The sequence below is a fragment of the Fusarium subglutinans genome (assembly GCF_013396075.1).
Source record: "Fusarium subglutinans strain NRRL 66333 chromosome Unknown NRRL66333_c0000240, whole genome shotgun sequence".
NCBI classification, from domain to species: Eukaryota; Fungi; Ascomycota; class Sordariomycetes; order Hypocreales; family Nectriaceae; genus Fusarium; species Fusarium subglutinans.
This window is the reverse complement of record NW_023502303.1, coordinates 1-26,548: the sequence shown is the minus strand read 5'-3', so window position 1 is coordinate 26,548 and position 26,548 is coordinate 1. Positions and strand designations below refer to the sequence as shown.

The window sequence follows — 26,548 nt, the reverse complement described above, 5'->3', positions numbered from 1 at the left end:
AGTCAGCCATGCGCCGCCCACCAATTGAACCCCTCATAGCCCTGCTCCTCTGGACCCTACAAAAGGTCTGGATTCATCTTCGGCAAACCTAATTATGCATGAGACCAACCATGGGAGGACGGACAGGCGAGAGGTAGAACCGGCGGTGGGAGCATCTTCTAGACGACTCCAAAAGGTGATGCTGAAGATGGTGTGAGCGAAGATCCTTCGTTCATCAAACGGAAGCGAAGATGTTTCCGAGAGTCAAACTATGACCTGTCACGAAATGTGATGGGCGTAAGTTGTTTACCCGAAGTGTATTGGACCAGGAGCTAAGGATCAGAGTTTAAACGGGATTTAGTCCTATCAAGCCAAGATACAATGTCGAGTCCTGTCGCGAGAATGACGTCCCACGTCCCCTGGCTCTCAACGCAAACGGCCTCGGTATCCCGCACACGCGTAATATGTCGTACTGTATCTTGATCCAGAGTATATTTGCTTCTCTTCCGAATAATGTCACCATAACGGTAAATACATACATGGTATCATGACAAGGGGAGATGCTGCGACCCCGGAAATCACCGAAATCGCGACGCCAATCGCATCAAGGATCTGCCTCATGAAAAGAGGAACCCTACCATTTTTAACACATCTCGCGACGATGTTGGCTCCAATGATGGAGATGGGTTAGTCCGCAGAGGTGCCAGTCATTCAACTAAAGCAGGACATACATGGATCACCATCAGGCATATCGCCAACCGTGTCGACAGAGAGTGACACGATCCAAAGCACGCTAGCGGATGATCAGTCCCAATCTACTTGTAGATTGTAACAGTACACTGACTTGTACTGGGGGCTCCGGCATACACGACCAAAGGATAGGAATCAGGAATCCCATGTGGCCTATCATGGTTAGAACTAAGTGGCCCTCAGGGAGTGTCTCCCTGCCCAGAATCGCCTTTGTCTTGCCACTCCTCGTATTATGAGACACCTTCAGGGTCAAGGACGGCACTCACGGCCAGCCCAAGAACCGGGAGCTGCGATACAGTGGTATTCCATCCTCTCATATCCTGGAACACAACAGGACACATGTCGAAGAGCATCTATTGCTTGGCAGCATTGAGACATGAGTAGAGATAACACTGTAGAGAGATGGTGCCAAAAGTACGGATCCACAGAGGGACTCGAGTTACTGTATAGAGCTAAAGGTTCTTTGGTCTCCAAGCCTCCCCTGTAGCCTGTAGTTCGTGCCCGTGGTCTCAATCGATGTTCACTTCCATCGTCCGCGCAGGGCCGTTGGGCCCTCCGCTGCAGGAACTGTCATGAGAATGATGTTGAACAATCTGAGCCAGGGAAAAGCATAGACAGACCCCAACGAGAATTCCTCTCCAGCTGAAAGCACCTAGATATACCCCTACGCAGCACCGGGCCAATTCAAGATACACAGATCAAGACGCCCATGTAACTAACGAACTGGTACTTATCGACGAGCACACACCCCCCGATGTCAACGATCCCTGCAGCGAATTACCCAGCAACAAATGTTCCTACAATCAGTTGACCCAATCTTGACAGCCAGGCTGCCAAGCACGTTCAGTGGAAGTAGAGAGTGAAGTCAAGACAGAGCAGCCACTGCCAGTCGTAGAGCTCGCATAGTGGGACCACCTAACAAAGGCTCTGCACAAAAGCCCATGGGGAAATGTGACGTCGTCAGTTGGAGCAGCGACGCTCAAACTCTCGGCGATTCAGTTAGTATTGCCTGGTATGATGTTACTGGTGATATAGCCGCTTAGGAGTAGGAGCAAAGCGATGGCTGCGATCTACCTATTTCTTCCCAGTCACCGATATCAGGGAGTCCAATCGTCCACGTCGTCAAATCTGTCTCAAGTGGTGTCTGGTGTTTTGTGCAGCCTAGACTCTGCGGAGAGGTCCATGTGATTTTCGACAGGCATCGCTACGAGAAGCCCATAATTTATGGGCTAGCTAACGAGGACTTGTGATACAGGATGAATAGAAATGTCATAAAAATCACCACTGATGGTATTCCAGAGTCGCTAGCATTCTATCCGCTTCACGGAAAGAATATAATAACCGCAAGTAATCTCACCACCGCCGGTCCATCATTGGGAACTGTTAGGCGCGTCATGGGAAACAAAAACCACGTTGTTTTCACGATACATTTATCTGACAAATAAATTCACTTCGCGTAAATGATAAGCATATACTGCCTGAACTGAACTGGTTTGACAAAAGTGTTATTTTAAGTTGACAGACCTGACAGCTGATGCTAAGATCACGCGACTTCCTTGAAGTTTATTATCTGCTTTGTCCAATGACCTATAGTGTATCAGACACAGTTTATTCTATATCGAAGCTTAGATCTGAGCATTACCGCATATATTTGGTGAGGAGGTAAGGTTCAATTAACATAAACCTTTCACAAAGCTGCTTCGTCGTGAAAGCGCTCTATTGATTCATACTTTAAGCTTATGATATCTCTGCGAGACATATCAAGCCAACACACTGAAAAGTCCAAATTAAGTTCAGGTTTTGAAAGGCATGTGCACATAGCCGTGAAAGCGCTTAAATGGGTTATTTATCCCTAAGTAATGCTATAGGATCCTTGCAGGTGGAAGCTTATATGCTGGAGGATGATGTTATTTTTGCGTCTTTCTTCAGTCCACGGGGCGCTTTCGGTGGTCCCTCCAACGATTGATGCTTCCAAGACACTTTGCGCGTGGTCATGTTGACTATCCCCCTCGACAGACAGCGCAATAACAACATCAATCTTCAGCCATTCTGATCCTATCTGTGAAATTCTACATCTTAATTATTTGTTGCAGATAATACTTGATCATTTGTCTGCAGTGGTGATAGACTTAATAAATGGCAAGGACAACAGTTTCTGCTAATAGGCGAATTGCGTCACTGTGAAGGTTTGATATGAGGTTCTGTGATGAGAACTCTGAGGCAAATTAACGCAACCCTACGTACTTGTGTTTACCTCAAACTTCCGACTGCGAAGGTTTCGTCCCTGAAAATTCACTACATAAATCTCGGTTGTACTTCTGAAATGCTTTCTCAATTTCATTTAATCCTCATTGATGTCATTACATATTTTCATTCCCCGATCTCACTTTATCCCTGCTCCCAAATCCCACTACACCATCTACCAGTCTCTCATAAAGCAAAAACACAACAGCATGCGTGTCTTTCTCATCCAGACCGCAAAGGGTCTTTTTTCCTCTTCGGGCGGTTACAAGGCTAATAACGCGCTATTGCGCTACCTCTCGTCCAGAGGTCACTGTGTCCGCCAGCTATGCTACTCTTACCGTGGCGAGGTAGAGAACTATATGAATAGTGGCGACGAGGTTGATTCGCGACTCCGTACCAGATATTTGCACATGAGGTCGGAGAGCGACAAGCCCGGAAATGATGTGCAGGTGCATGAGCTATCTATGGAAGATGGTGTTGAGGCGCTGGCACTCGACAGCGAGGCCTTTGACGCGGCGTTTGGTGGCAAGTTAGAATCATCGAACCAACTGGCTAGGATGTCAGCCGAGTACATCGAGGTAATTCAAAGCACCTCTAAGTCCAGGTTTGTATCTAACATTGCTGACTACGTCTCCGTAGAATGGAACTTCACCGGGACCGCTCATGGATTTTATCTCCTTCCTGCAAGAAGAGATCAAACGTTTTTCTCCAACGCACATTATCTCCAATGACGGCTTATCCATGAAAGCTAGCCTCGCCCCAGAGCTAGCGCATCTAACCATGTCTCGCATAGCAGTTGTGCATACAGCCGAGCAACTCCCTTTTGGCCCCTTTGCGGGTGGTTTGCCCGGCCATTCGAGTACGACGCGTGAAGCAGATCTTTTCCAGAAGCTCGATGGGATCTGGAGCGTGTCAGATACGATACGAAAGTATGCGCTTGAGCACGGCCAGCTCGAAACGCGGTTCTTGGTGCTTCATCCCTGGACGTATCTGGTGGGCAAGGATCATGCCATCCCTGATCGGGTCTTTAACTGGGACAAGAAGTTTGTAGGTATGATCAACCCCTGTCCGGTAAAGGGTGCGAGGATATTGGTCGATCTGGCACGGAAGTGTCCGCAGTTGGAGTTTCTGACCTATATGAGTTGGGGCGCCGACGATGCAACTGTGAAGGATATGGAAGCCTTGTCTAACATGACGTAAGTACCACTATTGCTAAAGTACCCTTATACGTTGAGAATTATCTAACCAGTATGCAGTGTCCGTCCATCTTGTGCCACAGCAAAAGATCTCTGGCGCGATATTAAAGTTCTTGTCGTTCCGTCGCTCTGGTGCGAGGCCTGGGGCATGGTGGTGGTAGAAGCTCACCTCCGGGGCATTCCAGTTGTGTCATCGAATGCAGGTGCGCTGTCTGAGTCGATGCTTGGGCTGGATTATATCATCCCGGTGACTCCCATCACTGGACAGCGCGACGAGTCGGGGCGATACTTGATACCCGAGCAGGATGTAGCACCATGGGTCAAGGTTATCACTAAGCTCATGCAGGATCGGTCTGAGTATGAGAAGGTCTCGACTCATGTGCGGAATACAACGATGAAATGGTTGAAAAGCAACAGTGAGGCGGATATCGAGACTTGGTTGATGGGTATGAGGACAGAGTCAAAGATTTGAGTTGAATGGCATCTGTAGAGATTGCAAGGTTCGATTTAAGTATCTGTGTCCTCCCACTTAATTCAATACACGCCTATAAGCATGTTATGCAGCAATAGTACTCGACCCACGTGAGCGGAGGACTTTACTGCAAATATTTGCCTCCTAGAAGATTGAAGCAGCAGCTCATCTATTGTACTAGATGCTGTAGTTTGGTAGCCAGTGAGTCGAGTAGAGGACCTCCACCATTATAAGCATGGTATAATAAGTAAAGTATTATTAAAATGCGTGACATTCTGTACTGACTATTTCAAACCAATCTCATAGCCATTAATGACAATCTGATACCTCCGTTCCAAAGAAAAAGATCCCTCAAGTAATTCCTAGCAGGCCCTCCCAAGGCAGAAGCTGTATCTCCCCCGACCTGGGCTTCTCCAGAGACAAAACATCATAACTCCCGAGAGCCCAACCCCTGACCCCCTCACCTTCTGGAAACGTGAAGCTTACCTCGTCCTTACTAAAGTTAAGGATCGTGATGGTATGTCTGTCGTTGCTAATCCTCTTGAACGCAAAGACGTTCGGGTGTGTGCCATCAACAATCTCAAGGTCCCCATAGACAAGCAGGTCCTTGAACTTCTTGCGTATCTGGATACTTCGCTGCCAGAACCGATAAGGTGACACGAGCATGGTGCGGTCGTTTGCCCGAGCTGCAGAAGTCTGTAGTGCCGCGTTGATGAATCTGTAGTCGTCGTTTACGCGCATCCAGGGCTTGACTCCCACGGGGCAGAAGCCGCCGTTGGAAGTAGAGTCCCACTGCATAGGGGTCCTGGCATTGTCGCGCGCTTTGAGTCGCAGAAGGTTCTTTGCCTCTTCCCTTTCGGGAGACCCTTCTGGGAACTGAGCGCAGACACTACACAAAGAAGATCATGTCAGTAACTTTCTCAAGGGATGAGAGCTATGTGACTTACTTCTTGATGTAGGAAATAGACTCAATGTCTATGTACTCCTCCAGTGCCCAGGATTTGGGTATGTTCCGCATGCCAAGTTCTTCGCCCTGGTATACATACAGGGTACCAGGGAGACTTGTCTGCATGATGGAGAGGAGCTTGGTACCTGCGACACGATGCTCATTCGAGTCATCACAGAAACGCGTGACAGAACGAGGCTGGTCGTGATTCTCGCAGAACAGCGTGTGCCATCCGTCCTGATTAACGAGCTTGCAAGCCTTGGCGACTATGTCCTTCAGCTCACTGACCTTCCACGGCTTATTGCTGAAGCGGCCCTTTTCGGGAACGATGTCGAGGCCCATCATCTCAAAGGTGAAGATCATGTTCAGCACGCCTTCTTCCGCCGCGACCATCTTGATTCTCTCCTCTTCGTCCTTGAGGTACGGCATCTCGCCGACCGTGAGGGCGTCGTACTTTGAGAAGACGGCGGTCTTCATCTCCTGGAGATAGTCCATGAGTCGGATCCCGTTGGCAAAGAAGCATTCTCCCGGTTGGTACTTCCTACCAGGATGACGGATCTCTGCGTCGGGGAATCGTTGGTCTTTGGAGATGAGGTTGATGACATCCATCCGGAAACCAGAGACGCCCTTGTCGAGCCAGAAGCGCAGTATATCGCACACTTCCTCTCTGACAAATGGCGTCTCCCAGTTAAGATCGGCCTGGAACGGGCTAAAGAGCGAGAGATAGTACTCATCTGTCTTGGAGTCGTAGGTCCAGGCCGACTCAGTTTCGTCAAAGAGACTGCACCAGTTATTCGGTGGCTGCCGATTCCCTTGGGCATCATACTTTGGCTTGCGCCAGATGTACCAGTCTCGGCGCGCGCTTACTGCGGACGAGGCTGAGTCGATGAACCAAGGATGCTATGGTGTCAGGTGAAATCAGTCACGTAAAACAGGACATAGAGCTAGAAGCGGTAACTTACCTCAGTTGAGGTGTGATTGACGACCAGATCCATGATGAGCTTCATATCGCGTGCCTTGAGCTCGTCGATCAAGTGGTGGACGTCCTGCATTGTGCCGTAGGGACGATGGATACCACGGTAGTTCGACTGTGAGAAAGTCAGTGGGTGCTGCTTTAATCGCATCAGGAAACTGGTGTCGTACAATGTCATACCCCATGTCCTTCTGTGGACTTTCGTAAACTAATAACAGAGTTAGATCAGAGGCATTACTGTGGATGAGGTGAGTTTTACTTGGCGAAATCCATAGAATGTCCACTGGGAAAAACAGTCGTTAGATCATGAACAGATAGATGGACCATTTCTTACCGCCTAATTCTTTGAGATAGTCCAGTTTAGCAGTGATCCCATTGATGTTCCCAACACCATTGGAGTCGGTATCAAGGAACGACGCAGGATAGATCTAAACGCCATATAAGTCTCGCGCAGTAGTAAGGGAAAACAAGTTCAAACCTGGTATACAATAGCTTCCTTCCACCACTTCCTTTCGGGCGCTTTTCCAGAGACTTGACTCATTTTGGCAGTGTAAATGGTGGCAAGATTGAAGTTTGATGGTCTTTGGCAGAGTCCCCCAACTCTAGCCGTGTGTTTCGGAGGCAAATTATATAGACACCTAGACCAATGGACAAGGTTCTCTCGAACAGGTTTTCTCATGATAGCCAACATTTTCACATGTCTAAGGTGTCAGGACCATCATAATGTGTCATTATTCTTAACTGAGGGCTGTAGGCATTACGAATGCAAAGACGCAAACTACTTGTACGCGAAAGATGATTGCCTAATTCAGCGGTGTTTTGACAGATGAGGTGATTGCACTAAAAGCTGCCGTGAAATGGCCCCGCGCTTATTACAGATCATGATGAAAACTAAAAGTCATTATGTATATGAGCTGGCCTGATACCCCTAAAGTCTGTTGGAAACTGTATGCTGATTTGGAATCTTTGTTGGGGTGATAATCAAATGACGATATGTTGAGTTGTCTTGATGCCTCGTATACCTACATGTACATCCCCTGCATCCCCCAGGGTTACAATCAATCACAGCACTCTCATACTGTGCCAAATGCGAGATATGACCTGCATCCAGCCAATTAATTCTTTTGCTTGTGGTACGACGACTTTGGTTAATCCCTGATTTTCAGGGTACTAACCAAAGTTAAAATGGGCAAAGGAGCCCAAAGAATCTTGTCGAACGGTTCCGCTAGTCCCCTTGTCGATGTCTCTAGTGTCCCTACTGCACTTGTCTGCAGCCAAAAGGTAATTCTTTAATTCTAATCACTCAAGGTAAGCGATTATCAAAAACATCATCCTCAAATGGGACACTGAGTTTTCTTGTGGGTGATAATTTAAATCAGCACGGTCCTCAACTTCAAATAACACAGATACTCAAATGGGACATAACGTAGAAAGAGGTCATGTTATGTAGCTCTAGTACTACCAACCCATTATCAAGCAGTAGATTTATGAGGGCCTTCACGAACAGCCCGCTCGTCTGCCTTGACGGGCGGCATGGACTCTGCTCCATCAGCAGCCAATCCTCCCTCCCGTCTCCCAGAATATCCCCTCAGTCCCTTTTCGACATTGGGCTTATCAGCAACCGTATCCCTCACCTTATCAAACACAGAGTAAGCTGTACTTGCACCGACACCCTCTAGGCCACTGCGCTCCTTCTTTCTCTTCCTCGGATGGACTCCCCTGATTTCACGGTTCTCTTGACCGATCAATGGTCTGCCGTGCACGCTGTCAATAGAATTGTAGATGTCCTTTGACGTCGAGCCTGGCATGTCTAGAGCAGGCATGTTCAAGGCTTCAGTGGTGTAGTTGCTCTCGGGATTCGGGCGGAAAGTATTCTCTGTGGGTGCAGTTCCCGGTGGAAAGGTCTCAGCGTGGTATTCTGGTGCGGCATCGTTCCCTTGCTCATTTCCTGGCTTGTGCTATAGATGTTGAGAAAATGAAGTAAGTAGGTTGTATGTGGCTACTAACCCATTTGTGTACTGCAGGGTGAGATGGATGGATACGGGCATGAAAAGGCCCTTGGGGGACGAGGGAATCAGGGTTTTTGGCCGCCATGTCTTATGATATTGATGATGTGATGCCAGTAAATACTGGACCGGGATAAAATCACGGAACTTGAAATGTCAAGACGCGATAAATGGCAGTAAAAGAGACTTTCTTTGTCGGCGGCTTCGTGGGCTTATAAAAAGTGAGATCAGGGCGATGAGGGACATGACATCAATCAAAACTCAATACTGGGCGTCATTTCTGACTACAAATTCGACGCCCAGATGAGACTCGCACATAAGAGTTTCCCATATCCGGCTCATGGAGGCATACAAATGACTCTCTCACGTTGCCATCATCGTGACTGATGGTCAAAGCTAATGATATCTCAGCAACTGGTGACTATAATGTTGACGTCATAACAGCAGAATATATCTATCATGAAATAAGCACTGTTCTTTCACATATCTTCCCTTTAAAGGCTAGTGTCGATTAATTGCAGCCAATGTATGCGGGGTCACTCGTATTTGGAGCAAACAGTGAGACTTGAGTCTGAGGTGGAATTTGGCTACCTGACTCAGCTAATGCGAAATCTGATCCTGACCTGTTCCCATGAAGAAGCCAGTCGATTACTGTTTACGGCAAATCATCTGCTTTCCGAATACTCGGCTCTTTAGATCTCTTGCCATTGCTTTTCACCTTGTTCGCTTTCTCAGGCTTCACTCGAACTGGGTAAGCCAGCTCGGCGATGCGTTGCCACTCATTATCAGCCTCAAAGTCTTTCCGGATGGGATCTAGAAGATTATTAAGCCTCTGGATCAGCGCGGGTTTGACCATCTGCGGTGTCAAATCATCGCTGGCGTAATCCTCTTTGAGCTTGGAAATATCCTCGTAGACCAAAGTACCACCATCACGTATTTCAACCGTGAACCTTGGCTTACCACCAGTTTTCAGTGACTCCACGCGAAAAATGACATTCTCTATAAACGCAATAACGCCATTTCCTTCAACCTGCTTCGGGGCGCATACAGCCTTTCTGAGCTTTTTGGTGACTTCTTCAGGGGTATCGAGAAGGTTGATCTTGGAGCTTGGTTCGCTTGAACTCATCTTCTGTGCCTCTCCAAGACCGGGAACCATGGCGTTCATTAAATGTGCTCGCACTTTGTAGCTAAGCTTTGGCATATGGTCGATGGCGAAGGTAAACAATTTACGCTGATCGACTCCACCCAGTTCCGCGTCGACATCGAGGTACTCCTCGTCGAGGCTTTGCCAGATGGGATACTCCACACTACCCAGCGTCGGATTCTCGCCCTGCTTGACGACTTCTGACCCAGCTTTGATTAGCTGTGTTACAGTGACATTATTAGAGAATCGAAAGCGGTCGTCCTGGTACTCTTTGCTGTCTTGGAATGAGCTTCCGACTACAAACTCGAGCTTGGAGACATCCACGCCGATAGCTTTGAGAGAGCTCCTGATGAGGAGTCTGTAATATTCACAGCGGTGCTTGATCGTTTCGAGCGGCGTGTGGCTGTCCATATGTGCGTGCTTGTAGGCGAGGAGGATCTTGACGTGGCGCCCTGCGTGGAGGAGCTCGGCGATCTTTACCATAGGCACGAAGTAACCGCAGTGTGGTTTTCCTGTTGGGGCGGTTCCCCAGTAGACCCGGAGAGGTCTGTTTTCCCTGAGGATCACATTGTCGATTATCTCGGGGTTTAGAACTTCGGCCAGGTTAGCCTTGATCAGGGTGATCGTCTCTTCTGGTGTCATGGCGGTCAGCTTGGAATAAGACAGTGACCTGTTAAATCGACGGGAGGAGTATCATATTTATACACGAGAAGAAGGTGAGTCACGCCGTTATTTTATGTCGGGATGAAAGCTTAAGCTGAAGAAGGTTTCTTGCACAAGTTTATTGTTGTCATTTCCTGCTGTAGTTTCCATAGAGGGGTCATGGATTTTACTCAAGGTTCGGCATGTGTATGCGACAAGAACTGTCTAGAATGATGTCAACATCACATCGAAGTTCGCATCAGCCAACATGCTATCTATTTCCGCGTCATTCAGGTTGCTGTTGATATCATAGGGCATGGCCACCGACTGCTGGTGGCGTATCTTCATCATCCACGCCTTGAACCTTGCCAGCAGATCGGGATCATCAGCCGCCGTCTTATCACGGCCCAGAATCTCACGGCCACGCAACCTCATCGCCTCATCCGAAGGGAAGCCGGCACCACGTGCTATCTCTCCCTCGACGAAGCTAACGAGGCCGCTCTCCAGCTCGCGCGAGCAAAAGACTGTAGCAGGGCGGTCGTAGCGCGATGAGAAGGTCTCGATATACCCGTCCAACAACGCCTGATTGGTCTTAAAGGGTGCTTCGTCATTACCGACGAATATTTCAACCTTGGCAGAGCTGTGAGACTCGCTGGACGAGGCCGGTGAGGATGAAGTTGCGCGCAGCATTCTCTTGTTGGGGAAGGCGAATGGAGGTGCGAAACCTGAGCCGCCGTCGGTGATGCTCCAGGAATTGATGTCCAGCGGAAGACCAGGCCCGGAAGGCAAGATACCGACATCACGCTTGAATCGCAACAGCCACTCGGCGTTATCGGCAGCAGTCTGGTTCCATGGGTCGTCGCTGGGACGTGGTCAGCATATGTCAATCATAAAAGGAATGGAAATGGCACTAACTCATCAAATATTATGCACCGAGCCTGATGCTGAATCTCGGCGTCGGTGGGTACATGACAGTTCGGATTGTTGAGTGACATGATGGAAGTGACGAAGCGAGTCAACTCGCGATTCAGGCGTCGATAACAGTTGACGTCGGTCAGGAAGAACGCTCCCGCTTTTCCGGTAGCCATTTCGGAGCAGGGCTGCTTTCGTGCGATTTCATTCAACTCCCGGCGTCGCGAGTCCGTCATTGTTGGCTCTTGGTGGTTGGTTGTAAAAAGATCTAGCTTCTGATTGATTAACTCATACGAACTCTCGGGGGTCTCGGCTTTAGCGGCGGTTGCGATGTAAGGGAACGGAGAGCGGCGATCATTCTCGATCAAATCTGTATATTTACACAACGTCAGTTTTGATACGGTCGAGTTTAGCCTCCATGGCCAGATACTCTTCAATCGATTTAATATGGGATTTTGGGGGCTTACACGGAGGAATGAAATTCTCAACCATCTTGAGCACTGGAGGTTCGAAACCCCAGTCTCCCCTCCAGGAAGCCATCGTAGCGCCCTTCCTAAAATGTTCCCCAAGATGGTCCACTCGATCTGACCAGTTCGACATGGCTATACCGCAAAACCCACAGCGCGACCGTATATCAGGTCCAGTGACCTTCCATGACTTCATACTCCAGTCAAGAAATTTGACGTTATGCATAAGCCTTAGGTGTTGATTCAGGTGATCCTTGCGATAAAACGTCCTGTCTTCAGGCCGCCTCTCCATACAGGCTAAGAGGTTGTGGCTTTCGATGTGATCATCGCTAGGCTCAGCTTCGCCGCAGAAGGCACAGCAGTTCTGGTTGCTCTGGGGGTTAAGGACCCGAGGGCCGTTAGGTGCACACATCCACCTTTCCAATGAGAGGTGGAGTGACTTCTCATGTCTCTGCCAGTCGTACTTGGTCCCAAAGGTGTCTGTGCAGAACGTGCACTGGAACTTCTTGATGGCCACGGCCGAAGAGGGTTTCTCCTTGCGCTTGGGAACGGGTCTTCTTCGACGGCGGCCACGCTGCCTCGTCATGGAGCCGAAGGAGGCACCGCTTGAAGTGCCAGCACTACTAGCAGAAGAGGCATTATAGACTGACGGGTTAGATCCGCCATCGGTGGAGGCAAAGGAGCGTGGGCTGTTCTGACCCGAGGAAGCTTTTGAGTTTAAGGCGACGGCCTTGGCGATGGCTGTGACTGAGGCGGGTTCGTTTTCGGGCGGTGAGTCAACCCAACGCTCCAGGGGATTCAGGTTGCCTGAATCGTTGTGAAAGGCAGGTGTATCTGGACGCCGGGGAATGTCGATAGGTCCGGTCCAGGTGTTGCGGACATAAGGAGAGGTAGACCTGGGTCGTTGGACCTTACGTCGACGGCGAGCATTGGTAAGCCAATTCGAGATCTGGGTTTTGTTAAGACCTGTCTGGCGCTGCAGCATCTCCCTGTCTTCCTCGTCGAGGTAGGGATGATCGCTGTGAGAACTGAGCCAGTCTTTAAGAACCTTGAGCGCATCCTTAGAAAAACGAGTTCCACTCTTTGGTGGCAGGCTCCCGCAGGCCGGATGACATGTTTCGCCAGAAGAGGTCGTAGGAGGTAGCTGCTGGGGTGGTTGGGAGGAGACTGCAGGGAGATCGGAAGGAGGATAACTGTCGTGAGTTGTAAGGTCAGTGTACTCGCCAATGGTAGTCCATGGTAAGTCAAAAGACGCCAGGTCATCGGGCAGAGAACCAACGACAAAGTCGCCTGGGATGACGGACTGGTGATGGTCATCATTGAAGAGCTGTCGGCACCAGAAACTCAAGCCATCGTCATCGCAATAGGGCAGAAGCATGCCACCTTCCGGATCATCAGGCATCTCTATTTCCTAAAATAGAAGACAAAGAAGATTCCGAACAATCCCGGGGTCTTCTCCTGGCTGTCAAACACCCTATGTGCTGATGTGACGGCGAAAGTTGACAGACAGCGACAGCGCTCGTTTCAGGCACTGGGCGGAGTTTGGTCCGCAACGATGTCAATGTTACTAATGCCTCAGGTCAAATGATTGTCGAGAATTGTTACATATGTGCAAGGGAAGATGCATAGCACGAACGAGGTGAGGGGGGGGAAGTCAAAATCAAGCACAGCTAAGTTGCTTGAGGCGCTATTATTGGTCGATACGGAAGAGATAAGTTAGTGCGCCCTTGTGTCAAGAAAATGTGGTACCTGTAGCATACCGGCCGGAATAGGTAAGCTAACCTGATTTGTGGTTAGGTGTTGAACCAACCCTACCCTAGAGATGTTGCGTTCCTTGTATCTCTTGATACTTGTTTATATCATTGGTGCAGCTTAAATAGCTATAATCAACATGGTTTGCTGTTCAGGATACTATTTAATTAAATCATTGCTTACCATCAAGCTGCTACACTTCCATTGAGTTTGCCCTTGCCATAAGTTAGCTTGCGAGGTTTAACCTCTCTTTCATAAACAAGTAAACGAAACAGTGTCTTAAAAGCCAGGCGAACGGTATCGCATCTGAATCAACATGAAATATATAAAAGTAATGCCAAATACCTGAATGACTTGATGTGTCTCGTTGAGACGTCAAAAGCTTTAAATATCAATCAACAATCTCGCGCGCCCGATACCAAACAGAGGCCGAATTTTCGGAAAGACGATAAAAATAAGCACCGGGTCCGACGGAGATAACATCATCAGGCTTAGCGGCGGACATGGATATAATATAAGTAGTAGCGAAAATAACTAGCTTAATTTCACATTGCTTCTTAACTAAAGTCTTTCATCCTAGCAATTCTTATTCCACAATCCATATAACAGCGTTTGACCTATGTTGCTTTGCCACCAGATAATAAACTCATCAAGGGTATTATTGTCATCGTTCCAGATGCATTTGGATGGGAGTTTGTGAACAACAGGCTTCTTGCTGATCAATATACCTTGAATGGCGATTTTTTGGTCTACCTTCCAGATTTCATGGATGGTAGACCGGCCCCTGTATGGCTTCTTGTACGTGGGCACTAACGTGATTTGTGACACTGCTGACTGGTTCTACAGGACATCGTGGGTCCGCTGACTGATACAGCTATAAGTTGGAACTGGATATGGAAGCCGTGGGTGACTCTAATAGCTCTAATAGGTGAGAGACTAACTTGGTATAGCTGGTACCTCGCGCAGACCATATACGGAATGGCGCCCTTCTTCTACTACAACGGCTTGGCAGCTTCATGGCCAAGAATTCGGTCCTTTTTCGAGGCCCTCCGTTTGCACGAGGGTCCTCAGCGACGCATCGGAGCCGCAGGATTCTGCTGGGGCGGTAAACCTGTGTTGACTCTGGCGCATCCAGAATCTATAACCAAAGGCGGCATACCGCTTGTTGATGCTGTTTTCACAGGCCACCCAAGCGGCATGTCGCTGCCCGGAGACGCAGATACAATTATCAAGCCTGTTTCTGTTGCTATCGGAGACAGGGATATTGTCACATCTATGTCTCAGGTCAATGTGATGAAAGAGGCTTGGAAGAATCTGAAAACTCCTACAGAGGTGGTAGTATATCCTGGAGCCGGGCACGGATTCTGCGTGCGGGTGGATGACAAGAACGAGAATCTGTTTCAACAGAGCAAGGAGGTAGAAAAACAGGCTTTGGATTGGTTTGCGACGTATTTCGGTCAAGTCAAGGGACTTTTGTGCGACACGGCTGAGAAAGTTGGGCTAGACCGTTTGGGTTAGTGGTGTAGAAGATCAGTAAGACACACTTTCCGCGACGTCATACAATACTGCATGCAGTAACGATAATTTCTCTGCATTGTCCTCTGCCGCGCTTTATGATTCTTTTAGGCAGTGTTTTAGGTTAATGCATACCAAACCAAACGTCAACGTCGATCTAACGGCCAGATTATCACTAGCGTTCGGCAGTCATAAAGCCATAAACGCCATATTGTAACGTTGCGCCATCAAAGATCACTAAAAGCATGGGCTCTCGAATAATAATGTATGACAACTGAGCGCCAAGATCTTCACTATAGTCACAAGAATTTGCCGTGCTGCGAAAGTTTATTTCTCTAAAAGCTATAAAATTTATTGCAGGATCTTTGGCGAGGGCTAGACGTCACCGGTTTGCCCAACAACTCACGATTATAAGACAAGAAAGCGTATAACTCTTACTTATATTGTAAGTTTTGCATTCAAATTTATAAAAGCTGCTAATATCTGTTGTTTCCATATAGAAGTCTAGTCCTATATGTCTATCGATCTCAACGACTCATTCCCTCATCGAAGACACCCAGACTTTACCTTTTCCACCAAGGTCACAATATTGAAACAACTATCACCCATTCTATTCTAATGGCAGACCAACTTTGCAGCCCTTCTGAATATGCGACAAGGCATACCATATCCATTCAGCGTCGCACGCAGTGCTTTAGCACCAACGATCGACGCAAGAAAGCGCTAAGAGCTTGTGATAGATGTCGATTAAGAAAGACCAAGGTGAGTACTATTCACCGGACCTCAACATATTAACTAACTCACATCACAAAAGTGCAGTGGATTCCCACCATGCACAAGGTGCCAGCGCGATGGCTTTGTCTGCACCACCGAAAACGAACCAAAGAAAGAATTTAGGCGACTGTCGTCAGGGTGTGTATCTCGGAGTTATAAAAGGCCCACGTTACTTAACATGATATCAGATATACAGAAGTGTCTCAGACGAGGGACGCTGCTTTCACAGCTACCATTCAAAGGCTTTACCTCATGGTGCGCAATGGAGAAACATGGGACTTTGATGAACCTGAGTTGGACGATCGTGGTGAGCTCATAGTTCACGATATCGTTCATAAACTAGGTTACACGCTACCGAGCACTGAAGCCGAGTCACCAACACCCTCCATGGTCTCAGAAGATGAAGACAAATCGGAAGAGGGTCCAATTCGACACAAGAACGAACACAAAGTACACGTCCTTAAGCAGGAGGCCGTGGTACCGGATACCGGGTTACCCACGCCTTGCCAAGCTGAGCAATCGCCACCGGAACACTATCTCGATACGCTTACAGATGGTTCGAATGCATCAATGGATCGCTGTCTTAGTAGTGACAACCTGAGTACTTCATCACAGCACTGGATCGATGGTTTCTATATGGACTTTTCAGCGCCGATCTGGGGGACAGATATGATGACTTTGCATTGGCCGCAATCGGATTTAGTATCCGAGGCCTCCAGCGAGGCTGTGTCAGCTAACAATCCCCTGCTGTTCCAACCATTGCCTTTCAATGTGTGTGGAGGATCTAATGGTATGAGCTATTCCTGAGGATAATTCTAGATTATAGTCAACAGGAAATAATTAACAAAGCACACCCGGTTTAGCAATGATTCACATTCACCATTGAGTGCGCCTTGTGAATGGACAGGAACGCCTTTTGATTGCACTTACCTTATTATCAAAATAAATAAACAGAACTGCCATAGCACAATTCTAGATACAAAGTACGCAGTATCCAAGCCAATTCGTGATTGATTGATGCCCAAAGCTTATGACGCCTCCACGAGGAATATCAAGCTAACACACTGAAAAGTCCCATTTAACTTTAGCTTTTGGAAGGCAAAATACGCATAGCCTTAACAAAGATAAATCTCCCAATATAAATAAGCCAATTCGTGACAAGGCAACAAATTAACATACATCCTTCGGCCACACATGCCAAACTCTATATCATAACCCTACAAAGGCACTGCTCTCGACACTGCTGATAGCAGGCGGCTTTTTTGAACATCTACAACACTACTTGTCTTATCTCCAGATGCCAACGGCAAGTAACGCGGACTTTCGACTAGACTAGAACTTGAGACTCAAGCATGCGATCCTACCTACTTTTGTTGATGGGCGGGCGTTGCTGTCAAATCGCTTCAACTACCGTATCTTTTATCATCTTACAAAGATCTTGGTCCTCGCTGTGCTTCGATGCTATGCGTTCTGATTACTGTAGATAATCTCTCTCTATTGAGTTATCATTTGTGGTTATGTTACTTTTAATAACATCAAAATGGTGGATGGCTATGGTGTTTAATAAGAAATACCTATTTGCATATTGCATATTATAGCATAATAAGTAAACAGTACAGCAGGCCTAAAGACTCCCCCTCTTCATCCTGACGTGGCGCAATGTGATTTGCTGCCTCCGAACGCCTAATTGCCCTGATTACCCTCAATGGTTTCAAGTCTGGCTTCACAATACCAAATTCCGCAACTTTTTTAAACGTCAAAATGGCGGGAAAAAACGTTGATGAAATTCCTAGTACTACTCAGGCCATCTCGTCTCAGTCCAGCGCCTCAATACCTCGGTATATAGTTATTCATCGAGTGGAATGCCCTGGATCAACTCCAGCCCATTCTAGCCATCCTGCTATTTCGTCATATCTAGATGTTCCACGTCTGTTTGTCGGCGATAACAACAGAAACCCCCTGAGGGGTCGAATCCCGGATGAAGATTCCCAGAAGCGTGCCAAAAAGGATCCTACTATTTCGTTCATTATACACCGCACCTATAACTGTCTCGAATACCATGACGCATTATTTGAGGCCTTACGAGAGGTTTCAGCTAACTTTGAGCCGCCTTACCTCAGTTCTCAATTATGTCTGCCCAGCGATGCTTATGATGCGGTAGCCGAAGGGGAGTATATGGAAATTGTATCGAACGATTTAAACACCGCAATAGAGGCAGTGAAGGAGGCAGACACCCAGAAAGACTCTATGGACGAGTCGTTGTTACTAGGCTGGAAACGAGAACATAACATGGTGGCACCATACCTTCATTTCTATCACACTCGGAATCTGCTGCGCGACTACATTCCCTCCTTACCAGAGCGTCAAAGCAAAGAGCTCAATCTCCTTCTTGAGTACCTGGACACGGAATTTAGCCTCGAATATAAAGAGGCCGAGAACCTTTTTCTTGGTGATGGGCTTGTAAGTAAGAGGCATTTTCACAAGCTATTTGGGCCGAGTGAGATCATAGTTACTATCGAAGACGGCCACCACGTCGCCATGTTGTCAAAATATCCTCCTATACCTGGTTCGAGTCCGATACGGTTAGAATGCGAAATGTGGAAATTCGATGGCCGTTTTGCAAAAACCAAAAGGATTATCACCATACCCTGGCCAAAGCATGCCGCGGAGGTGGACAAGGTGCCAATCAAGTCGCTCGGTATCTTTCCTCTAAGATTCGATCAACAAATCGAGCATCGCCTTAGAAAGCGCGGGGAGTTTTTCTGGCAGCTTCGAAAACCGAGATTGGTTCTTTACACTGCCCCAAACCAGGCTCTCGATTATCGCATGGTATTGAGACCCAATTATTATACTGATCATATACTTATTCCACTGCGTAGGAAAATGGCCGGTATATGGTTGACATCGAATCCTATCGTCGCGCTCACAGACTGAACACCATTGATAACGTCGTCACTGGGCATGTTGAAGAGCACCTATCACTGGAAGTCACCGAGTCGACCTCACCTCCTGCTGGCAGCTTTACCCTTCTTCTACCACCAACAACATATGGTTTCGGATTGCACGACAAGAAGTGGCGTTGGTGCCTCCAATTTCAATAGATAAAATTGCTACACTGACAAGACCTTTATAGGAAAGCTTGCTATAGAATACGCGGCCGATATAGTCTGGAACGAGGATCTGTTTAATATGCTGGCTATCCCCGAGAATGAGAAGGACGTCCTAAGGGCACTTCTACCCGAAAATGAAGCATCTATAGATTTCACAGCAGGCCGAGACAGGAGTAGGTTAATTCTGCTTTATGGTGACCCAGGAAACGGCAAGACATTCACTGCAGAGGCTCTTGCCGAATTCGCAAGGAAGCCATTATATCGATTAGCGCCTTATGAAGTCGGTGTAGAGCTTGATCGAGTTAAGGATAACATAAAAGAGGCGTTCTATCTTGGTGATATCTGGAAGGCAGGTATGTTTTCATTCCGACCCTTTCAGAGACTTTGTTGAAGCTAATGTGTCAAGTTATCCTTTTGGATGATTGTGACAGTGTTCTAGGTTATGGGCAAGAGTCGGGCAGTTCAACTTCCTCGATCATTCTCCAAGCAATAGACGATTACTCTGGTATAACTATTCTTACCATGGCCAGTAGCAGTAAGTTACGTTTCTTATAACACCTGCGAGAGTTAGACTTCTTTGACTAAATGATGAGAAGATTTTCCGCGAAGTAGGGCCCTCCAACACCGAGCACAGGTTGTCTCTTTCTTGAACCTCGATAACTGCTCGAGAACCCTGATGCTGGACAGGACCATTGGCGTATTCCTCAAGAATACTGATCACAATCTTTCGCGCCGTTCAACAGTCGCTGATTTCAAAAGCATAATTGATGATCCGAGTCGGCCTATACCGTTGACTCGCAGAGAAATTCAGAATATACTTCAGACAGCAGAGAAACTTGCATCCTCTAAAGAGCAGTGTTTGGGTCAGCGTCACATACACCAGGTGTTAGCAATGTATAGGAGCAATGGATCTTAAGGAGAGATCTGACTTTAAATATATATATATTTACTTGCAGTGGGGTGCTTGAAACTTGAAAAATTCTCTAAAGAGGGCTCAGCTCTCAAACTCACTCAGGCGTAATCACCTGCCGTGTTGATTGCATAAGGACTATTGAGCATCTCTTATAGCCGATATGCAATACTTAGTCATATTAACAAGGTGTAGAATCATAATTACCCCGCAGCACGTCCTGTGCGTCCAGAGCTACTTTTTACTTTATACTAAATCGCTTCTATTTGCTTCAAGCTTTACTTGGCTATCGTTTAATAACATAATGAGACTAATCAACACTCACACCAGAGCCTTCGAGGAGTTCCACGAAAGCAAAATCCCGAAGTACGCAATCCTTTCGCATACTTGGGGGCAAGAAGAGGTTACATTCCAGGATTGGGCAGACCCAACATCGGTGGTCCAGAAGTCGGGATTTACCAAGATCATTGAGGCCTGTGAGCAAGCCAGAAATGACGACTACTCATACGTATGGATTGACACCAACTGCATCGATAAATCCAGCTCAGCCGAGCTTACAGAAGCTATCAACTCCATGTTTGCCTGGTACTCCAAGGCAGATATTTGTTACGCATATCTTTCAGATGTTCCGACGTTTAAGCCGTTGTCTTATGCGAAGGAGTTCCGGCAAAGTCGCTGGTTCAAGAGAGGATGGACACTCCAAGGGCTCCTCGCCCCTGATTCTGTGGTCTTCTATGCAGCCGACTGGTCACGAATTGGGACCAGGTCCAGTCTCGTTTGCGACATTGCCGAGGCCACAGGCATAGGAATCGAGTATCTCAGGTCTCATCCAAAGATGGGGAATACCACTCAACAAGACTGGTCACATATTCGGAGCCCGAAATGCCATGAAGCGTCCATAGCTGAAAGAATGTCTTGGTTGTCCCGCCGTGAAACGACAAGGATCGAGGACATGGCGTACTGTATGTTGGGCTTTTTTGGTATTCATATGCCTCTCATATACGGTGAAGGGCATAGAGCTTTCTTTCGACTCCAAGAGGAGATTCTGAAAACATCAGACGATCACTCACTCTTTTGCTGGTCATGGGCCACGGGCACAAACCAGGTCAGCCTTCTTGCCCCTAGGCCACATAGCTTTCTAGAAGCTTCGCATTATCAGCGTCACCGGCACGTCGTCAAGCCAACTCCTTACGCTATTGCTAACTCTGGTATCTCTATTCGGCTTCCTCTAATTCAATGCTGGTCCTCGTACATTGCGATTCTCAACGTCGAGCTTGGGACGGAGAGAAATATTGGAATAGCTATGCAAAAAGAAGCCCTCACCGGCGTCTTTACTCGAGCCTCCTACCCAGACGTCCCCATTCCCCTAGCCCCTGGAATGGTCTACAGGGGCTCCCCACTTACAGAAATGTTCACTCCAGTGCAACATGCTGACTCGGAGAGCATGACGCCGTCATCGCTTACTACCCAACCTTAGTGTAAAACCGGTGTATTGCTATCCTTTAGCCTCATAGGACGCCACTCTGACAGACATCATTTCAGTGGAATTCGAACCTTTCCACCAAACCGATTCGCCGGGCATGATAGCATACTCGTGATATGCCCTATGGAACATTGCCAGGTACCCGGTCTAAACTGGCTTCGAAGAATGACTCAAACGAATGGAGGCTTCGCCGGGGCCACGATCGTTGAGTTTACCATGGCGCAAGGAGGCACGGAATTGATTGTTTTTGCCGTCACGACTACAAAAATGGATTCTTATGTTATACCTCGATGGCACTACTGTGAGCTTGGATGCTTTTTATCAGAACCCGAGATAAGTGGCCTCCGCATAGGAAATCCTCTTTCTCTTGAGGCATTTCAAACTTTTGAAAGGATTCTAAGCGACCCTGATTATGCCACCTATATACATGATCATGGCCCAGAAAGTCTGATATCCGTTTAACAAGCAGTATCTGGGTTTACAACTACTAATTCATCTATGTTAATGCATTTTAACCTCTGTAAGAACTCGAATACATAGATAAGATTATTTCAAGTTTCTGCTTATATTTATTAATTATTAATTTTATTTAATACTTATTCCTTATTTCACTCTATAGATCTAGTATTCCTGTATCGTCTAACATGCTCTGAAACTTTTAGCTACTCCCTATGCGTGGATCTTTGAGCATGCTCTAATTTAGATATCGTCTATTATTGTAACCTCATCTTACCTAGGCAGGATAGTTGATGCCAGTCTTCTAAGCAATCTTGTAAAGAAGACAGGGTGTGGCGTCTCATTACTAAAGGAGTCAACTATTCACAACCTCTCTTCGAACTGGTCAAGGATAAGCTCGTAGTGCTGTTGGGCAGATCCAGTAGTAGTTGTTCCTACGAAGGAATTAGGCTCGGTAAAGTCGATCATGGAGACCTCGAGGAGGGTTTGGCCCAAGCCCGACGATCGAAGTTCATTGAGAAAGCTCTCACTGCTGATAAGTGTGCTCCTCCTCGTATAACTAGTCGAGGGCTTGGGAATACATTTCTTCGGCTTGTTCATTCCATTCAAAGTCGAAACTAGCAGCCACGAATAAAGAGAAGGCGGACACACCGCGAGAAGAGTCTAGCCAAATCTTGCTTTGAGGATTGGCACCAAAGTCTAGCAATACTTATACCAGGTTATGCTTGATTGCGTCTTGGAACTTAGGGCCAGCTCTTGTCCATCCTGTTGGGAAGACTTGTTGGAAAATCTTGGACAAGTTCTCCCTCACGGCTATCATATGCACCAATCCCACGGTCAGTTCGTTTGAGTTTGAGCGAGACTTGAAGATGCACTTGAGCTTTTCGCGGCTTTCAGTTGGCTATGTTATATGTGGCAGGGTTAGGGTCTATAGCACAGTGGATATTGGTGACTGGCCCAAGACAAGGAGAAGGCTTGGTTTTTTGGAAAGCTGTCTAGAGAGAGAACCTATTAAAAGTAGGTCGAGGACGATTATTCGAGCCAGTCTAGAAACATATTTAAATGTCACTAGAACGTCCATAACAGGCCGTGGCTTGATAGACCTCGCCATTCTTGCTAGTCTAATATCCATTTCGTGGATAAGCGAGTCCAAATATCCTTTAGGAACATTATCCTTAAGTTCAACGTGTGAAGCATATTTGAGAGCTGGTCGAAGTCCACGATACAGTGGGCTTTCGCGAAGCCAGATATTTTGTACCGATATCTTTAAATATTATGAAATTTCAGCCCTTGAACCTGGGCAAATTGAGCCATGCCAGATTTGCTTTTAGTATAGAAGTTCTGCTGTTGAAATACGCTGCAAGTGTGGATTCCAGAAAATCTCATATTTCTCGATTTCTGAGATACCCTGCTACTGTCCGCCCTTTGGTGCAGCAGTCAGGCACCTAGGCAAGCCCTGCGGTAGTATAGAAGGCTACTGAGTTGTATATGTCTGCAGATTTATTGGTCATTATGAAAGCTTATGGGTGAAGGCTTATGTCTGGAAAGGAAATATCGTGTTGTTGTTAATTATCTGTGTTCGTAGCCCAATGCTTAACCATTTAGGCCACAGTCATCCCCATAGTCTGCAGTGGTGAATAGTAATTCTCATATCTCAAGCAAGGTCATTGGACTAAGTAGTAGAAATGGAGTCGATGGTGATATGATTGCAGTCGAGTATAAGTTTAATACCGAATAATATAAATATATCTTATAACGTAATCCAAGCCTGGGCAGTTTAAGTTCTTCTCAGTAAGAACTTAATAGCCTAACTTCTATATACCTACGCTATATCTAAGAAGCCGACTAGGCCAAGACGGAGATACCTGCAATGTTCGGAGCATAGCCACTAATGTTGGGTACGCCGTTGGGGATACCAGTGATGGTGATGTTGTTCGGCTTGCTGGTGGAAAACCCGGTCAACTCAACAAGGAAGTTGGGCAGCACTGATGCTGTCCACGAGTATCCAGACACAGGGAACAGAATGTCGACCGAGTTGGCACCGTTCACCGAGATCCGAGCACCTCTCGCGTTGGGACCAGACTCGTTGGGATAGATGATCTCGCAGTTGATGTAGTCAATCTTGACGTTCTGCGTGGCTTGCGACGTCTTGATGGCGGTGAACGTGACGCTACCTCCACCGTCGCTCTGCCCGCCACCTACGTATCCAGCAGCCTGGCCACTCGAGCAAGCAGAGCAGTCTACAAGTTTTGCACCGTTGTCGACGACGCCCGAACTACCCTCAATGTATTTGTATGTAACAGCTGGAGGAGTGTATGCTTGGATATTGGTCAAGCGCAGCGAAGACGAGCCGTACGGCTGCAGTTTCGCATACCAGTCGCTGAAGTAATGCCATTCTTGGTTCGCGATCAGGTCATGGACATCAGCACGGGAAACATTGAGAGAGATAAAGTCGAGGTAGTAATTACCGCCGTTCCCGGACTGGTCCACGATGAGTACGGCCATATCACCACCAGACAAGGGACCAGCGTAGACATCGTAGTCAGGGTAGCGCTGGATAAGGCGCACGGGTGCTCCAAGGTCATCCTGATTGATGGCGATGAGACCTGTATTGCTGAGAATGGACTGAGTCTCAGATGACATATCGACCACATTGGTGCTGATGATAAGGGCACTCTTGAACATGGCCCAGATGGCGAAATGAGTCGCTTGCTGGGCCTGGGTCATCCCCGGGTTTCCAACCTCCAACGAGTCCATATCACCGTAGTGACCAGGTCCAGAATTGCCCTGGAGGATGACGTGAATGGCTTCGTTGGTGATACGGAAGACAGAATCCCAGCCTCGAGCAATATCAGCAGCCACACGCCACGACGTAGCAATGGGCTTTGTCCACACGGCCGGGTCAATGTCTCCATTGGCTGGCAACCCCCACTCACATACCATCATACCATCGATCCCAACATCCCTAAGTGCATTTGACAAATTGGTATATCGCTGGACGAGCGTGTCGTCCGGCGCGAAGCAGTTATCAGCTTTGACATAGACTGTGTTCCATCCAGCAAACTGTAATGCATCAGCCTTCTCGTGGTATTGAGACGCTGGCCAGTCCTCCACATACTCGGGCATGCACTGGTAAGGTGTCGCACCCGTGTACATGCCCCATTGCATTCCTTGGCTAATCGCATACTTGCTCAAAGGCGAAATGCCGTCTGGGAAAGTCTGATTATCGTATGTAAGTGAGCCGTTCGCGGCACGTTCTTTGCTGAACCAACCACAGTCAATCTGTTCATCATTGTCAGTCTTTGTCGAATAGCCTCAGCGAGAGGTATGTGTCACACCTGAAACATGGTGTAGCCGAGGTCGACGAAGCCCTTTTGCTTCATGGCGGTGATGGTGTCGTGCATATATGTCTGGTTGGGACTACAAACAACATCCTTCAGCGAGTGTCAGACAGCAGTTCCTGGTAGCAAGTCTTTGGTTTGGACTGCCTACATTATAGCTGTTGTAGCCCATGACAGGCTTGGCACCGAAGCCATCGCTCTCTGCCAGAGCAAGAAGAGGCAGGAGCGCCAAGGTTGCGAGCCAGGGTAGTGCCATATTTTCGAATTAGTGACTTGATAGGTGAAGGCCCTTTTGGGGGACCTGTCTGCAGTAAATGCTTGCCCCTCCAGACACTTGCGAGCGCTCTTTACATATATACACTGCGCAATATATAGAGTCGACGTCATTACCCTGCCGTCTCAACCGAGAATCTATACCTTGAGGCCATAATGCGGAGGACGACGATCTCTTCCTTGCGCAAGTCTTTGTGAACCCAGTCCATCGAAAATACGACTATGATCTGCCATCTCTACATTTCCCCGCGAATCGGTTTTTTTCTTAAGAGACTAGGGGTGTCCTCTTTAAGAACAGTTCGTCAGAGAAAGCCCTTCTTATAAGAGGTGCGCTTCTAAATGCAAATGACCCGACGGGTCTTTCCGCAGTTAGGATCCGCTTCCCCGCAAAGTTTAAAGACAATTGCGCATATCCGTACTTTCCCCCAATTTGCTATCGCTCATGGCTTATAAAAAAGAGTAACTTGCTTAACATATTATAAAAGGTACCCTGGATGTAAATGTCATTATATCGGCATAGGTAGGGAAAGGAAACTTTAATGCTACTTACATAGCTTGTTTAATACGATACCACAGCGGGTACACGGATCTATAGGGAAGAGCAAGTTACGCGCTAGATTTCTATATTCTTATGGTTTCTGCTCCTCTGATCGCATATAAATTCTACTCCTTATCATGCTAGGAGATTAATATCTCCTCATTCTTGGGGGTCATAGCGGTCCATCACGCGGCATAAAGATGTCGTTCGTCCCAGTATGGCTCAGAAAACAACTGTTAAGCTGTAAACAGCATATCCCTCTCTGATTGGTTAGATTAAGCCTACTGTGTGATTTTCTGTAGCTTAATAAGGTTAACCTGACTGCTACCTTAGATTAAAGAAAATAAGGCTCTTTTAATTAATGCTAAATTGCTTATTATAACTAATTTACGCTTTATATAATAGTTATAAGCCTAAATAGGAAGTAACTTCTAGTAACTTTTACTATATAACTAATAGTATTTTAATAATACCTTAATTTTTTTTCAAATTCTAATTCTTTAAATTCTTTAAATTCTAACTTTAAACCCTAATATATAATATTACTATATAAAAATCCCTTAACCTTTTAAATAAGTATATAAGGCTAAATTCTAATGCATTTATAATATCCTTATAGAATAATAAATACTATAATAATACTAATATTAAAGCTAGCTACTATA

At 47.1% G+C, this 26,548-nt stretch overlaps 8 protein-coding genes across 8 annotated transcripts; 3 read left to right on the top strand and 5 right to left on the bottom strand.

The window, feature by feature from the left end:
* Positions 1-3,182: 3,182 nt before the first annotated feature.
* Positions 3,183-4,641, top strand: FSUBG_11909 (glycosyltransferase family 4; the record flags this gene model as incomplete). The annotated part of the gene is made up of 3 exons (XM_036676642.1): positions 3,183-3,551; positions 3,613-4,169; positions 4,230-4,641. The coding sequence occupies 3 exons, from the start codon at positions 3,183-3,185 to the stop codon at positions 4,639-4,641; spliced, it is 1,338 nt and encodes a 445-aa protein (XP_036532607.1).
* Positions 4,642-4,818: 177 nt separating this feature from the next.
* On the bottom strand, positions 4,819-7,101 carry FSUBG_11908 (glycoside hydrolase family 13; the record flags this gene model as incomplete). Its single annotated transcript, XM_036676641.1, has 8 exons — positions 4,819-4,860; positions 5,128-5,530; positions 5,589-6,487; positions 6,550-6,675; positions 6,731-6,768; positions 6,820-6,843; positions 6,895-6,988; positions 7,039-7,101. The coding sequence occupies 8 exons, from the start codon at positions 7,099-7,101 to the stop codon at positions 4,819-4,821; spliced, it is 1,689 nt and encodes a 562-aa protein (XP_036532606.1).
* Positions 7,102-8,032: 931 nt separating this feature from the next.
* Positions 8,033-8,654, bottom strand: FSUBG_11907 (uncharacterized protein; the record flags this gene model as incomplete). Its single annotated transcript, XM_036676640.1, has 2 exons — positions 8,033-8,518; positions 8,568-8,654. 2 exons carry the CDS (start codon positions 8,652-8,654, stop codon positions 8,033-8,035), a joined length of 573 nt encoding a protein of 190 aa, XP_036532605.1.
* Positions 8,655-9,221: 567 nt separating this feature from the next.
* On the bottom strand, positions 9,222-10,352 carry FSUBG_11906 (tyrosyl-tRNA synthetase; the record flags this gene model as incomplete). Its single annotated transcript, XM_036676639.1, has 1 exon — positions 9,222-10,352. One exon carries the CDS (start codon positions 10,350-10,352, stop codon positions 9,222-9,224), a length of 1,131 nt encoding a protein of 376 aa, XP_036532604.1.
* Positions 10,353-10,577: 225 nt separating this feature from the next.
* Positions 10,578-13,133, bottom strand: FSUBG_11905 (homeobox 4; the record flags this gene model as incomplete). Its single annotated transcript, XM_036676638.1, has 3 exons — positions 10,578-11,214; positions 11,268-11,634; positions 11,732-13,133. 3 exons carry the CDS (start codon positions 13,131-13,133, stop codon positions 10,578-10,580), a joined length of 2,406 nt encoding a protein of 801 aa, XP_036532603.1.
* A 489-nt stretch (positions 13,134-13,622) lies between these two features.
* Positions 13,623-16,579, top strand: FSUBG_11904 (dienelactone hydrolase family; the record flags this gene model as incomplete). The annotated part of the gene is made up of 7 exons (XM_036676637.1): positions 13,623-13,625; positions 14,093-14,281; positions 14,330-14,385; positions 14,434-14,996; positions 15,624-15,760; positions 15,813-15,910; positions 15,961-16,579. 7 exons carry the CDS (start codon positions 13,623-13,625, stop codon positions 16,577-16,579), a joined length of 1,665 nt encoding a protein of 554 aa, XP_036532602.1.
* A 954-nt stretch (positions 16,580-17,533) lies between these two features.
* On the top strand, positions 17,534-21,269 carry FSUBG_11903 (uncharacterized protein; the record flags this gene model as incomplete). The annotated part of the gene is made up of 6 exons (XM_036676636.1): positions 17,534-18,601; positions 18,652-18,850; positions 18,906-19,235; positions 19,322-19,417; positions 19,839-19,899; positions 20,123-21,269. The coding sequence occupies 6 exons, from the start codon at positions 17,534-17,536 to the stop codon at positions 21,267-21,269; spliced, it is 2,901 nt and encodes a 966-aa protein (XP_036532601.1).
* Positions 21,270-23,576: 2,307 nt separating this feature from the next.
* On the bottom strand, positions 23,577-25,328 carry FSUBG_11902 (alpha-n-acetylgalactosaminidase precursor; the record flags this gene model as incomplete). The annotated part of the gene is made up of 3 exons (XM_036676635.1): positions 23,577-25,013; positions 25,070-25,165; positions 25,224-25,328. The coding sequence occupies 3 exons, from the start codon at positions 25,326-25,328 to the stop codon at positions 23,577-23,579; spliced, it is 1,638 nt and encodes a 545-aa protein (XP_036532600.1).
* Positions 25,329-26,548: the final 1,220 nt, after the last annotated feature.